The following is a 12,740-nucleotide window of genomic DNA, read 5'->3' as shown; positions in this document are numbered from 1 at the left end:
AGTTCAATGAATATGAACAGCAACAGAGGTTGAATTTTGCAGGGTCTTCCTGGTAGCACTGTCAGTGGAAAAGAGCTGAGCAATGTAGCCTGTTGGATGTTTCAAGAGTTGGTCGGTCCCTCTAGGGACAATGTCCCTCTACACATTGTTTTGCCATGTATGTGTCAGAGAAAAACCTATTTAGTTTCAGCAAGGCACATGCTAGAAAATGAAGCCTCGTCTCAATTAGCAAACCAATTAGGAGTATTCTGAAAACATAGAATAGCACTCTTAGGGAGTGATTTGATTGTATTGAAATTGATTATTATGATGAAGATGACACGGCTGAGTGTTTATGGTAAGATGGGGGACAATCAGCAGGGCATATGTCATGGTGGGAGTCTGTTACAGACTACCAAACCAGGATGAACAGGCAGACAAGGCATTCTTCAAGTGGCTGCCAGAAGTCTCGTGGTTGCCCTTTTATATGTGTATGACTTCAGCTTGCCAAATGTCTGCTAGAAATAGAACACAGCAGAGATGAAGCAAACAGGGGCTTCTTGGACTGTGTGGAAGGTAACTTCTTGACACAGCTGGTAAAAGAGCCTACCAGAGAAGATGCCCTGCTAGATCTGGTTGTTTTTTTTTTTTTTTTTGTGTGTGTATGTGCTCATTTTGGCAGGGGTAGAGTTGACTTTCTTCATAATGGCTGGTATGGGGCTGTGTTTAGGGTTTGTGCTGAACACAGAGTTGGTAACACAGAGATGTTTTTGTTATTGCTGTGCAGGGCTTGCACAGAGCCAAGGCCTTTTCTGCTTTTGGTACTGCCACACTGGGGGAGGGGACTGGGGGTGCTCAGGACGTCAGGAGGAGACACAGCTGGGAGAGGTGACCCAAACTGACCAAAGGGATATTTCAGACCATGTGGTATCATGCTTAGAATGTAAGTGGTTCTGCTTGAATTGTGTGCATTGCTTTTGCTTTCCCTATTAGACTGTCTTTATCTCAGCCCACAAGTTTCCTGGCATTTATCCTTCTGATTCTCGCCCTGATCCCGCTGGTGTGGGAGTGAGCAAGTGGCTGCCTGGTGCTTGGCGGCTGGCTGGGCTTAAATCATGACATGGAGCAAAGAAGGACTAGTGGGTGATGTGGTGGCTGGTGGCTGTCTTGGGCAGAGAGAACATGAAATAGTAGAGTTTTCAAAACTGGATAGAGTAAGGAGAGGCACCAGCAGAACTTGCACCTTTGATTTCCATCTAGCAGACTTTGGCCTGTTTAGGACATTGATTGACAGAGTGGTTTTGAAGTCAGTCCTGAAGGATGAAGGAGTCCAGGAAGGCTGGATGTGCTTTTAAATATTCAGGATCAGGCTGTCCCCTTGTCTGGAAAGACAAGTCATCAGGAAAAAAGATGTGTTAAAGAGAACTTGGGGGTACAAAAGAGAATCTATCATCTCTGGAAGGAGGGTCAAATAGCTTGGGAGGACTGTAAGGATGTTGCAAGATCACATAGGGAGAAGATTGGAGGGGCCAAAGTCCCACTGGAACTTGATTTGGCCACAGCAGTTAAAGACAGCAAAAAAGGCTTGCATAAACACAGTGATAGCAAAAGGAGGGTCAGGGAGTGTCTTCATCATTTGTGGAATGCAGAGGGCCATGTAGTGAGTGACAGGGCATGAGGAAAAGGCAGAGGTATTTAATGCCTTCTTTGCCTTGTTCTTAATACCATTCCCACTTGTCCTTGGGATACACAGCTTGAGAAATTACCAGAGCTGGAAATTGGTGATGGGCAGATGAGTGAAGCCCCCATAATGCAGGAGGAAATGTTTAGTGACCTGCTGTGCCAATTAGACACTCACAAGTCTATGGGCACTGGTGAGATCCCCCCAGAGTAATGAGGGAACTGGTAAAGTAACTTGCTAAACCACTCTCAATCATCTACCAACAGTCCTGGTTACTGCAAAAGTTCCAGAAGAATGGAAATCAGCAAATATAAGAACATCTGCAAGAACTGTTGGGAGGATGATCCTGGGAACTAAAGGGCTCTAGTTACCTCAGTTCTGGGCAAGGCTATGGAAGACATGCATGAAGCCCATTACATGGCACATGCAGGGCAACTAGGGGATCAAGCCCAGCAAACATGGATTTACAAAAGGCAGGTTCTGCTTGACCTGATCTCCTTGTATGACAAAGCAACCTGCTTTGTAGACAAGCAGAAGACTGTGGGTGTTGTCCATCTAAACTTGAGTAAATGCATTTGATACCATCTCCCACAGGATCCTCCTAGAAAAACCACTTGTGGCTTAGATGAGTGGACTGTCATGGTCTGGCCAGGAAGTGAGTTTCTGGAAAAGTCGTGGTCAAACCAATCAGTGGCCAGATTTGAAAATGGCACCTGTGGGTGGCCACTGAGGATCTGGATACGCCTCTGAGAACACACAGGGGTTAAAAGCAGAGGTTTCCCAGAGAACTTCCTCTTTTGGAGTCCAGCGGTGAGTCGATCTGACCTCTCCCCTGCCCAGCTGCGTCTGGGTGGGGCAGGGGGAGGCCATGCGGCCTGTGGGGAGGGAGGCCGGAGACCCTGCAAGGTGCAGGGGTGGAGGAGACCTGGGATGTTTGGGCAGCTCCCCCCGGGAGAGAGTGATAGAGACTATTGGCAGCACAGCTGGCCAGAAGTGGGGGATGCGGCGAGAGAAGGTGCCCGGGAGCTGTGGGAGTCCTGGGCAGGCAGAGGCGAAGATTTTAACCCCTTTGTAGAATAATGGAAACCTTACAAATACTGAATCCTCCTGAATCAGAATGAGGAGAGAGAGATGAAGCTGACAAAATGGGCAAGTGTCAGGAAAGCTGGAAGAGGTGAGAAGAAACCTAGGTGGGAAGAGATGATGGAGTGGCCTTGAGCTGGACTCTTTCTTGTATAGACATGGACAGACCCGTGTTTTTCCTGTGACCCGGAGACTGTACTTAGGGGGAGGCAACACCTGGGAGTCAAGAGTGAAGCAGCGGCGTGAACATAAACAGCTGAGGAGGGTGTGAGATGCCCTCTGTCTCCACGGAGAGGAAGATCTCTGTTCATGAGACCCTAGGCCCCAGGGGGTGAAATTTGGGGGTACTGGTGTCCCAAAGTTGAGAGACTGCTGCTTTTGGAACTGGGTGGAGCATCTTTAAATGGGGAACCCTAAAAGCAGTCCTGGCCTGTGTCCAGTGGTGAGAGCATTGGACATGGAGGGGGAGAAGTCAAGGGGCAGATGTTCTCTGGGCGGTGCCACGAGTGACATGGAAACACAAGAGGTTTCAATTGTGCTTCTAGGGGAGCCTATGATGAAAGGGAGGACTCTTCTCTCCCTGATGGACTTGAGAGTTGATTATTTGAGGGGTGATGATGGACTGAAAGTTGATTATCTGAGAGATGGTGACAGGGTGGAAATCTATGGTGTTATTTCATTCTGTGGAGAAAATGGAGGGGGGAGGAGGAATGTATTTGGAAGGTTTTCATTCTTAGCTTTGTGTGTGTTCCTTTTTAGAGATTGTAATTAATAAAGTGTTGTGGTTTTCCCTCCATCCCCAAGTTGGAGCCTGCTTTGTTCTGTTTCCGGGTCACATCTCACAGGAAATACACCTTTCATGGGGGCCCTGGCATTGTGCCAAGGTCAAACCATGACATGGACTCTTTGATGGGTAAAACACTACCAGGATGGCCGGGCCCAGAGCATGGTGGTGAATGGAACTAAATCAAGTTGGTGGCCAGTGACCAGTGGTGCTCCCCAGGGCTCTTTTCGTCATGTTTAACGTCTTTAACAATTATCTGGGTATTGCAATTGAGTGCACCCTCAGTCAGTTTGCAGATGTCACAAGCTGGATGGGAGTGCTGATCTGCTGGAGGGCAGGAAGGCTCTGCAGAGGGATCTGGACAGGCTGGATCCATGGGCCAAGGCCAGTGGTGTGAGGTTCAACAAGGCCAGTGCTGGCTCCTGCCCTGGGGTCACAACAACCCCAGGCAGTGCCACACGCTGGGGCAGAGTGGCTGCAAAGCTGCCACAGGAAAAGGAGCTGGGGGTGCTGCTGACAGCAGCTGAACATGAGCCAGCAGGGCCCAGGTGGCCAAGAAGGCCAATGGCATCCTGGCCTGGACCAGCAATGGTGTGGCCAGCAGGAGCCGGGCAGGGATTGTTCCCTGTACTCAGCACTGGTGAGGCCGCACCTCAAATCCTCTGTTCAGTTCTAGGTCCCTCACTATTAAAAAAGACACAGAATTCCTGGAATGTGTCCAGAGAATGGCAACATAACTTGTGGAAGATTTAGAACATGTCATATGAGGAATACTTGTGAGAGCTGGGTGTATTTAGTCTTGAGGAGGCTCAGAGTGGACCTTATTGCTCTTTTCAACTGCCTGAAGGGAGCCCGCAGTGAGGTAAGCCTTGATCTCTTCTGCTGTGCTTGCAGTGAGAGGATGAGAGGAAATGATCTTAAGCTGAGACAGGGGAGATTCAGGTATCAGAAATTTTTTTTCACTGTTAGGGTGATCAGAGATCGGAACAGTTTGCCCACAGAGGTGGTAGAGTGACTATCCCTGGGGTGTTCATCTGGGTCTGGTGATGTGGTGTGGTGGTTTATGGGTGACAAGGGTAGTGCTGAGCAGATGGTTGGACTGGGTGATCTTGAAGGTCTTTTCCAACTTTGACAATTTCCCGACTCTTTAGTTGCAGCTGGTCACTGGTGTAGTTGTAGTCTTGTAAGTTATAATGTAATGCAGGGACCAATAATGTACTATACTAAGCTTTTGGTCTTCATTTGAAATTAAATAATAGGCAATCAGTGGACCATAATTTATGGCTGAACATCCTGCGAAAAGTAAGATTTAGGATGCAAGTCTTCTACCTTTACCACAGTTCTGTGTGAAATACCTGTTTTAATCTTGGTATCCGATAGTTATTTTATATGTTCTAGCATCTATTACTTGGTGGGCCCTCCCCATTAAAATGAAATTCAGCATTTCTTTATATGAAATATAAAATGAAATATATATGGTGCCTGCAACACATACTTAAGACTCATAGAATATATGAACCTGTGAGATTAGGCTTTCAACTATGTTTTGTGAAACTGTCAAAACACCTAACACATTACCATATTGCAGAATATTTACAGCAAAAAATGCAGAAGTAGGTTCTGCTGGTACTAAACTGACACCACTAATTCCTGGAGGCCAGAGTCTGCATGCCTCTCACTGTTAGCTGTTAACTACATAAATCTGTAATGGGAAATTAACTGTTAACACTGAAATGAATAAGTACACTAAAGTCTCTATCTACTGGGAATATGACAGCAACTCAGTTGAACCGACACTTCCTAGGTTGATCCTGCCTTGGTGGGATGGGCTGGATTAGATCATCTTCAGAGGATCCTTCCAACCCAAGCAGTTATGTGATTCAAAATACTTGGGTTTTTTTGCCATCTGAGACACATTTGTTACTTAGTTCTGTTGTTGTTAAATTAAAAAAAATAAGTGGTTTTATTTCAAAGGTGTAAGTGCAATAATTTTTCTCTCAAAATGAACAGTACAACAGTCCAAAACTGCTATGCAAGAACTGAAGCCATTCAGATATGTTTGTAACAAGAAAACAAATTTATTGATTTTAAAAGACAAGACACAATTTTGTTTTGAAAAACACAAGAAAGCTAGCCTGAGTTCAAGTCTGAAATATTCAGAAAAATCCTACTGTCTTTAGTATGTTCCAGTCATTTTTTTTATACAACACACTAAAAGTTAATATATATTTTTATAATTATAAAAGGTCCCCAGTTATTGTACAGTACACAATACAAATTGCCAACAAACTATTATTTAGCTCCTGCCAGTTTTGAGAGGACATTATATACTAAAAGATTTAGCATTTGTCACAAAAATCACATCAGGAAATACGTATTTACAAAATCAAATACATTATACAAAAAAAACCATCACGTTATTCTGTAAAGATGTCTTCTTTAAATAATTAAAAAGTATATTCAACTGTAGCCCAAAAACTGGAAAAGAACATTACATTATCTCACACATACAATCTACAAAAAGTTGCTTACCTCATTTACATAATATATTCAGTCAACTGGAAAATAAGAATTTGAATATGTCCTAGTGTTATGATGTTTCTGTGCTGTGGGACTGGATAATGTAATCTGCCACTTACTAAGTGAAATTTAAATGATGGCACTTAAAAAAAATACAGTATAAAATAAATGCAACAAGGGAAGTTTCCTAGAAGGTAAGAAAGCCCTGAGTGATGATAAAATTACTGATTGGTAGCTCTAGAATTAACCTAATTAAAGTTTACCACCTCAGGCACAATTTTCCAAGTTTTTGAAAGGCACTCGAAGTTTCTTTAACAGCCTCATTGGTTATAAACTGTAAATCCAAATTTTCAGTGGGTATGAGTGGAAATGGGCAACTTGCTTTGGTACAAAAGTGATATCTTCTCAACATAGTTTAAGTTGCTTAACTGGGTTACTTTAAGATGGGTATTTAATGTTTAAATACAAGGCAGTCACTTTAATATTGTATGGAAGGAAACTTTACTTGGGGAACCCATTAAATATTCTTTGTGTAAAAAGCTTTTGCTGGTATCAGTGAGTCAAAAAGAATTGAACTGAGTTCCTGTTAAAATGCAATCCATTCAAGGTTGTTCCTCTGAAGTCTAAATTCCTCCTAAAAAGACATTTATTATTTCAGAGTAAAATGAATCTAGAACTGAAAATTCCTGTAAGATGTTTGCACCATAACCGAGAAAGTGCTTAAGAACATACAAAGAACATCTTCCTGAATTAGTGTTAAGTGAGGCTCATTTGATGCCCATAGGCTTTTTCTGGGCCTTGTTTTCTACAGTGAATTTCAGCCTTAATGAGCAATCTCTAAGAACAATTCTTACCAAATATTTAACTACTCAGGGCTTCCAATCCCAAAATGCCAATTTATTTTTTTCAACAGGAAAAGGAGAACAAAATCAGAATAAAACAAGAGTTAAAATGATAGTTTTCAAACTAAGGCATATTTTACTTCAAACAAACACTAGGCAGTCACTTTGTAAGTGGCTTTTACTATTTCTTAGTTAAACTGGTAAATTAAACTCAGGTCTACTGGCACATAAAATCACTAGCAGCAATGATCAAGGCATGCAAACTCAGAAGCATTTACAGTAAATCATGAATAAAAAAAGTTGTTAAATTAAAACCCTTTGAGTATTGCATTTATGTTAATTAATTATGCATTAATTTGCATTAACTGACTAAAAATGTTTACAACTTACTTGCACTATACTACTGACGTAATTCCCTTAAATAACTTTAAATGATACTCTTTTTCTTTGCCCTCAGCTAGACTTAAATAAGTACAGCTGCTTTAGTGTTTGCTGACTGATATTGCAAGAAACCAGTAGAAAATGTACTGTATTCTCACTTAGTAAGGTGGCATCAGTATCTTTAAGTTAAAAGAATCTTTACTTGCTGCTACACTTGTTCCCTTGTTCCTGTAAGCAGTAATTTTAAGAACAAAGGGGCTTTTAAAATTATTTGCTCGTGCAATTTCTAGGTTGCTTTTAAAATTCTGACATTCGGTAAGGGCCATCCAAACTGTACCCTTGTATGTGAAATTTAATAAAATACCTTAATCTTCTAGCTAGTCATTATTGCAGTGACTGAGTTTTAAAAGGAATATTAACATAATTGTGCACTTTTTGTTCCTGTTTCTCACAAACACTGCCAAAATTTTATTGCAAACACATCAAATATTCTGCAAAATTTATTATTACTAAACCTTCTTTTAATCCTAAAGATTTCTCTTTTACAGTACCAGAGTATTCCAATACTAATCTATCTCAGGAAATTTTCAAAATAGCTGAATATATTTTCTAAATATATTCCTTTATCTTCTAAAGGAATTTTAAAGTAGACAACTTCCTATCTGTAGAATCATGTTTGATTTTCTTTGTATATATATGCAGTTATGAAAACCAGGGAGCTGAAGTACTGTTTTATATTACACAGTACATATAAATGGCAATGAATATTTTGCCTACATCTACTGAGGCCCCTATTAATAAAAAAACATCCCCATATTGTATGCAAGTAATGCAAGTATTTACTTTAGACATAAGTAAAAAAACATTTACAACACTATAAGCTATTTCAAAGTATATGCTCAGTGGACTAGTTAAATTGTCTAAAAATCTTTGTTCCCATCATGTTACTTACAATGCTCAAAGGGTTAATGCAAGGCATTATATCAAATTACTATCCTAGTCAGAACTAGAACTAAGCACTGTGTGTTTATGCTTCTATTCCAGTTTTTATTGTCAGTGTTAAATCACCAAACAAATTAGCAGAGATACTAGAATTCCATGTACCAATTTGCTTTAAACCGTATACAAAGAGCATGTCCTGTTAGTGCGACAAGGGCCCAATTTTCAGAAATTCATCTTGCTCTCTCAGATCTGTATTTTAAACTCTGAAATTACTGTTGTATACTTATATTACTAATAAATCTGGGTTTTTTGTCAGCACATTTATGGCTCTCAGTGGTTGTTTTTGTTTTGTAAAAGCATTCTGGATTAAATTGGATTGCAGTGCATCTCTAACATGGATTTTTTTCTAAACAGTGCAGATGTCAATTGGTGAGAATGATAAAGAAACCAGATAATTTCTCCTACGGTAAACAAGATAAAACAAAAAGTGTTTCAGATATTTAAAAATACCTTGCTTTAAATTAGATTTATATACAGACCTATGCATTCCTGAATGACAGAACTTCATTTTCCTATTTTTTTTGAACTAAAGGCAGTGAATGCCTTTAAAATCATCATTTTATAGGCAAATAATTTAACACCTATTTTCCAAATTTTTACGGAAATTTAAAAAAATGAAGGTGCTTTGAGCATACTACAGTACAAGCAAAAAAAAACCACCTGAAAAAAAAAATGTTTTAAAACTGATTTACCACAAGAAAGATGAAAATGTAACAAAACACTTTAACATATATAAAACTTTTGAAAATTGGGCCCTGTGCTTTGAAAAGGTAGTTCAACAAGACCTCCTTCCCCACACTGTTCACTGTGCTATTTTGTGCTAATGGGGGAAATGCCTCTAAAATAATTATTCTGGATTCCATTTCAAGATTAGATAAAACACATAAATCATGTCAACTCTCATAATGTCTACCCTGTGGACACACGCTACACCTCTCCATAGCATTGACAACAGACTTCAGCGCTGGTGTGGCAATGCAGCCGCACGCTACACGTTACAGAATACACACTGAGGTATTCGTATCTCTCTACTTCAACAAGTACTAAAACCCAGCTATTAAACAGCAAGAGTGTGCAAAATGTGTTATCTAAGCATTTGATTGAAATTTCAGTAAGAACAAAACAAAAGACCCCCAAATCTGTAAGTTTACAACACAGTAAGATAGTTGCTCTGAAAAAAGCCTGGTAAAATCTTTAGAATTTAAGAGTAAGAATACAGACTCCAGTAAGTTTTCTGAACCTGTGAAAGTTCCAATTTGTCTTTATAATTCATTGTTTTTAGAAGCTATGAAACACATTCAATTTTTTGTATTCAGATTTTTGTTTTTCACTTTATGACATTTAACAACTGGAGTGGAGTGGAAAGCTAAACAATGAAAGATAATCAAGTCCCACTGTATTTAGCAATCTAGATTTACCTTTTACAATTATACTCTCTTCTCAGCAACAACAAATTCAACATTAAACCAAGAAAGAATAAGAAAACACAAACACAAAAATTAAAACAAGTACTACAGTATTAAAAAAAAGCTGAAAATGAAAAAAAAAAGTTGAATTATTTCACTTTATTTTACTTGTAAACATCTTATAATGCACAATGAAGGGGAGTAAATATTTATCACAGCTTAGTTTTAGCATTTTTGGTGAAGGGTACAGATGTGCTGATTTCTAAGGAAAAATCAGGACACACTGAGCGATATATGTGACAACAAAATCTATAATGAGATTCAGTGCATTTATGAGTTTAGAAATAATGAATATAAATGTCACTTACTTTTTACTGAGGCAAAAGCCACCTACTGACATTAGTAGGAATTATGCCTACACAGAATGAGCTGGATGGGTTCACAATTCTGCAAAGGAGTTAGTTTTTTTTTTTTTTTTGTGCACCAACAGTGTTAGGACATTTTAGTTTATGTGCAGCTGTATTTGGAGCATATGTAAACTCTAGCAACAAACTTGTTTGTTATAAATACACTTCCATTTTACATGCTCTTCTCCCATTTGGTATATATGACTTTAAAGTCATTTCCAGACACACTAGATAAACCAGAATAAAATAATCCTATTTTTTTACACAGTCTTTCCTGTAAAGTTGATCTTTTTGTGTTCTCATTCACTTTTTGGATTTTTTTAAAATTTAATTACACTACTTTAGTGTAGCAAATTTGTGTGTCTGCATAATGAAATGCTTATGAAGAAAAACTTGAGTTCTTTAATGTCAATTAATATGGTCTCTATAACTGATATTATTTAACCATTAAAATGTAATATCTGGCTGATACACCACAAAATATAGAAATTGAAAACATGCACTGCATTATGTACCTGCTCATTTATTTCTTTTTCATTTTTAAAATTAAAAGTAGGCAAGGGTTTAGAAAATATATAATCATGCTTGGGACTATGGTCAATCTATTTTGACATTTGAAGTTGGTATTAAAGCTAGTTTTGCTTTCCAAATTCCCAAGCAAATTTTATTTCTATTAAAGTGAAATCCAGCTAGAAACGAGAAAAAATAGGTCTATTGTCATTCTAAGAGGGATATTAAAATTATTTGATAATAAAAAATCCTTTTATTCTTTTGAAGGCTGTGTAACCTGTCCTTACTTCTTAGGGAATTTGAAAATGACAGGCACACCTTGTTGAATTAATTTAAGAGTTAAGAATAACAAAAAGTACTAAGTCTTAGCTTCAGTTCTGTTTAAGGCACCATGTAATAGCCGAGGTACAATGATCCCTGATGTACATTCTTAAATGGCAATGGTCCATCTAGCCACCTATTCAAATTCTACACAATTGGGAATAGGTTCAAGTGAGGTGTGCCAGTTACACTGCCTTATCTAATTTTTGTAAAAATTTAAATCCACTTTAACAACAAGGAAATGTTTTTGAAAGGAGAATGATGCAGGTTGCTACATTCCTTGCATTCTATAAATCATCTTTTCTAAGAGCAGCAGATTGAACCACTAGTAGGAAAAGACCTGGAATAGAAGAAAGTCATCCAAATGGAATGTTTTCCTGTATGTCCAGTTCAGCATAAGTAGCACATACACTTAAAATTAACAATAATCAAGTCACTTCGTTTTTAGCTTCAGTTTCTAACAACTACAGTGCCACTGAACAATCAAAAGCATCTGTTCAGTGGCCTCACATATAGAATCAGTAGTCTTCAAAAGAGAGGAACTGGTATGCAAATAATATCTGAAACTGTTGATTTTAAATGAAGCTTGCATTGTTTACATCATGTTCAGATAATTAGGTACATTTATGCCATACAGATTACCACATTCTGATACAATTCTGTCTTTTAAACAGCTTCTTCCTCACAGGAAGAAACTAGGAGATCTTCTCAACCCTCCAGCATTATTACAAAAAAATCCCCCTGAATACTCACAATTTTATCAAAATAGTGTCTTCTCGTAGTACGATGAAAAGCACCTTTTATAACAAATTTGATACATCTGCTGTCAAATAAGTATGCCTCCAGTGTAAATCAAAGAAAATAGTTCTTTTGATATTTCACAGAAGTGCATCTAATTAAAAACCTATCTATATGAAATCAGCATAATAACTAATAATTAACATTAAAATATTTTTAAAACTATGAAAAAAATTAAATTATTATAAGAGGACAAAACATTAACATTAAACTTCGCAAAAATCTTCCTTGCATTTGATACAAAGAAACCTCTTCATATTGAGTGGCCAAAGTAAAATGATTTCGTTTACAAAAATTTTTTTGTTTCTAAACAGACCTGGCAAAATACGTACACCCATTCCATTTAACAACTCCAACGAAATAATGATCAGAACAGTTACATTTGACAACAGTCAACCTTCAGACTTATTCTCTTTTTTTTTTTTCTTTTTCATATTAAACCTAAACAGCTAATGAAATGGGGTGTGTGTCGGAGGCCAGGGAAGTTTCACATTAGACTGCAGTATATGTATTTCCAGTAGCACTGCATTGTCTGATAGTCTGAGTAGTTGCAACAATGTGCTCATTATGAATTGGGTTCAGGAGGTTCTGCTGTACTCCACTCTCAAGCACTGGCTGCATGCAGCCCACCTGGAATGCCTGGTTTAGCTCAGTTTTCTCCCTCTTAGCTTGTGGCTCTCCACTTTCATCCAGCTCTTCATCTATTTCACTTTCAACTTCGCTGCCCTCATCTGCACAAACAAACCAACATGTAACTACCACAAAGTAAGAAGTTTCTAATACAAGGCTCTTTATTTTGTATACAGGGGAGCAATCTGATAAAGCATAAACTGCAAATTAAAATTTTAATGGAAAATAAGTCAACTGTTATCTCAAATAGATAAACAGATTCAAGTTTCATCACTTGAGCTACACACTTTTGATGTGGAAAAAAAGCCTGCAATCTCAAAAGGTCTTACAAACAATATTAACTTCATAATGGAAAATGTCTCATTTCCTAAACATGATGAACAGGAGTTGTTACTT

The 12,740-nt window shown here is 38.4% G+C and overlaps 1 protein-coding gene across 4 annotated transcripts in view; it reads right to left on the bottom strand.

Annotated features, from left to right (window-relative positions):
• Positions 1-5,585: 5,585 nt before the first annotated feature.
• Positions 5,586-12,740, bottom strand: part of RFX3 (regulatory factor X3) — a 106,611-nt gene continuing 99,456 nt past the window's right edge. For all 4 annotated transcript variants that reach the window (XM_039729675.1, XM_039729674.1, XM_039729673.1 and 1 more), the window contains one exon: positions 5,586-12,445. In XM_039729675.1, the coding sequence (XP_039585609.1) occupies positions 12,207-12,445 (239 nt within the window). In that variant the 3' untranslated portion in view covers positions 5,586-12,206. The remainder of the gene's footprint in view (positions 12,446-12,740) is intronic.

The sequence above is a fragment of the Passer montanus genome, unplaced genomic scaffold (assembly GCF_014805655.1).
Source record: "Passer montanus isolate IOZ18808 unplaced genomic scaffold, ASM1480565v1 scaffold7, whole genome shotgun sequence".
Lineage (NCBI taxonomy): Eukaryota > Metazoa > Chordata > Aves > Passeriformes > Passeridae > Passer > Passer montanus.
This window is presented reverse-complemented; position numbering and strand designations above follow the sequence as displayed.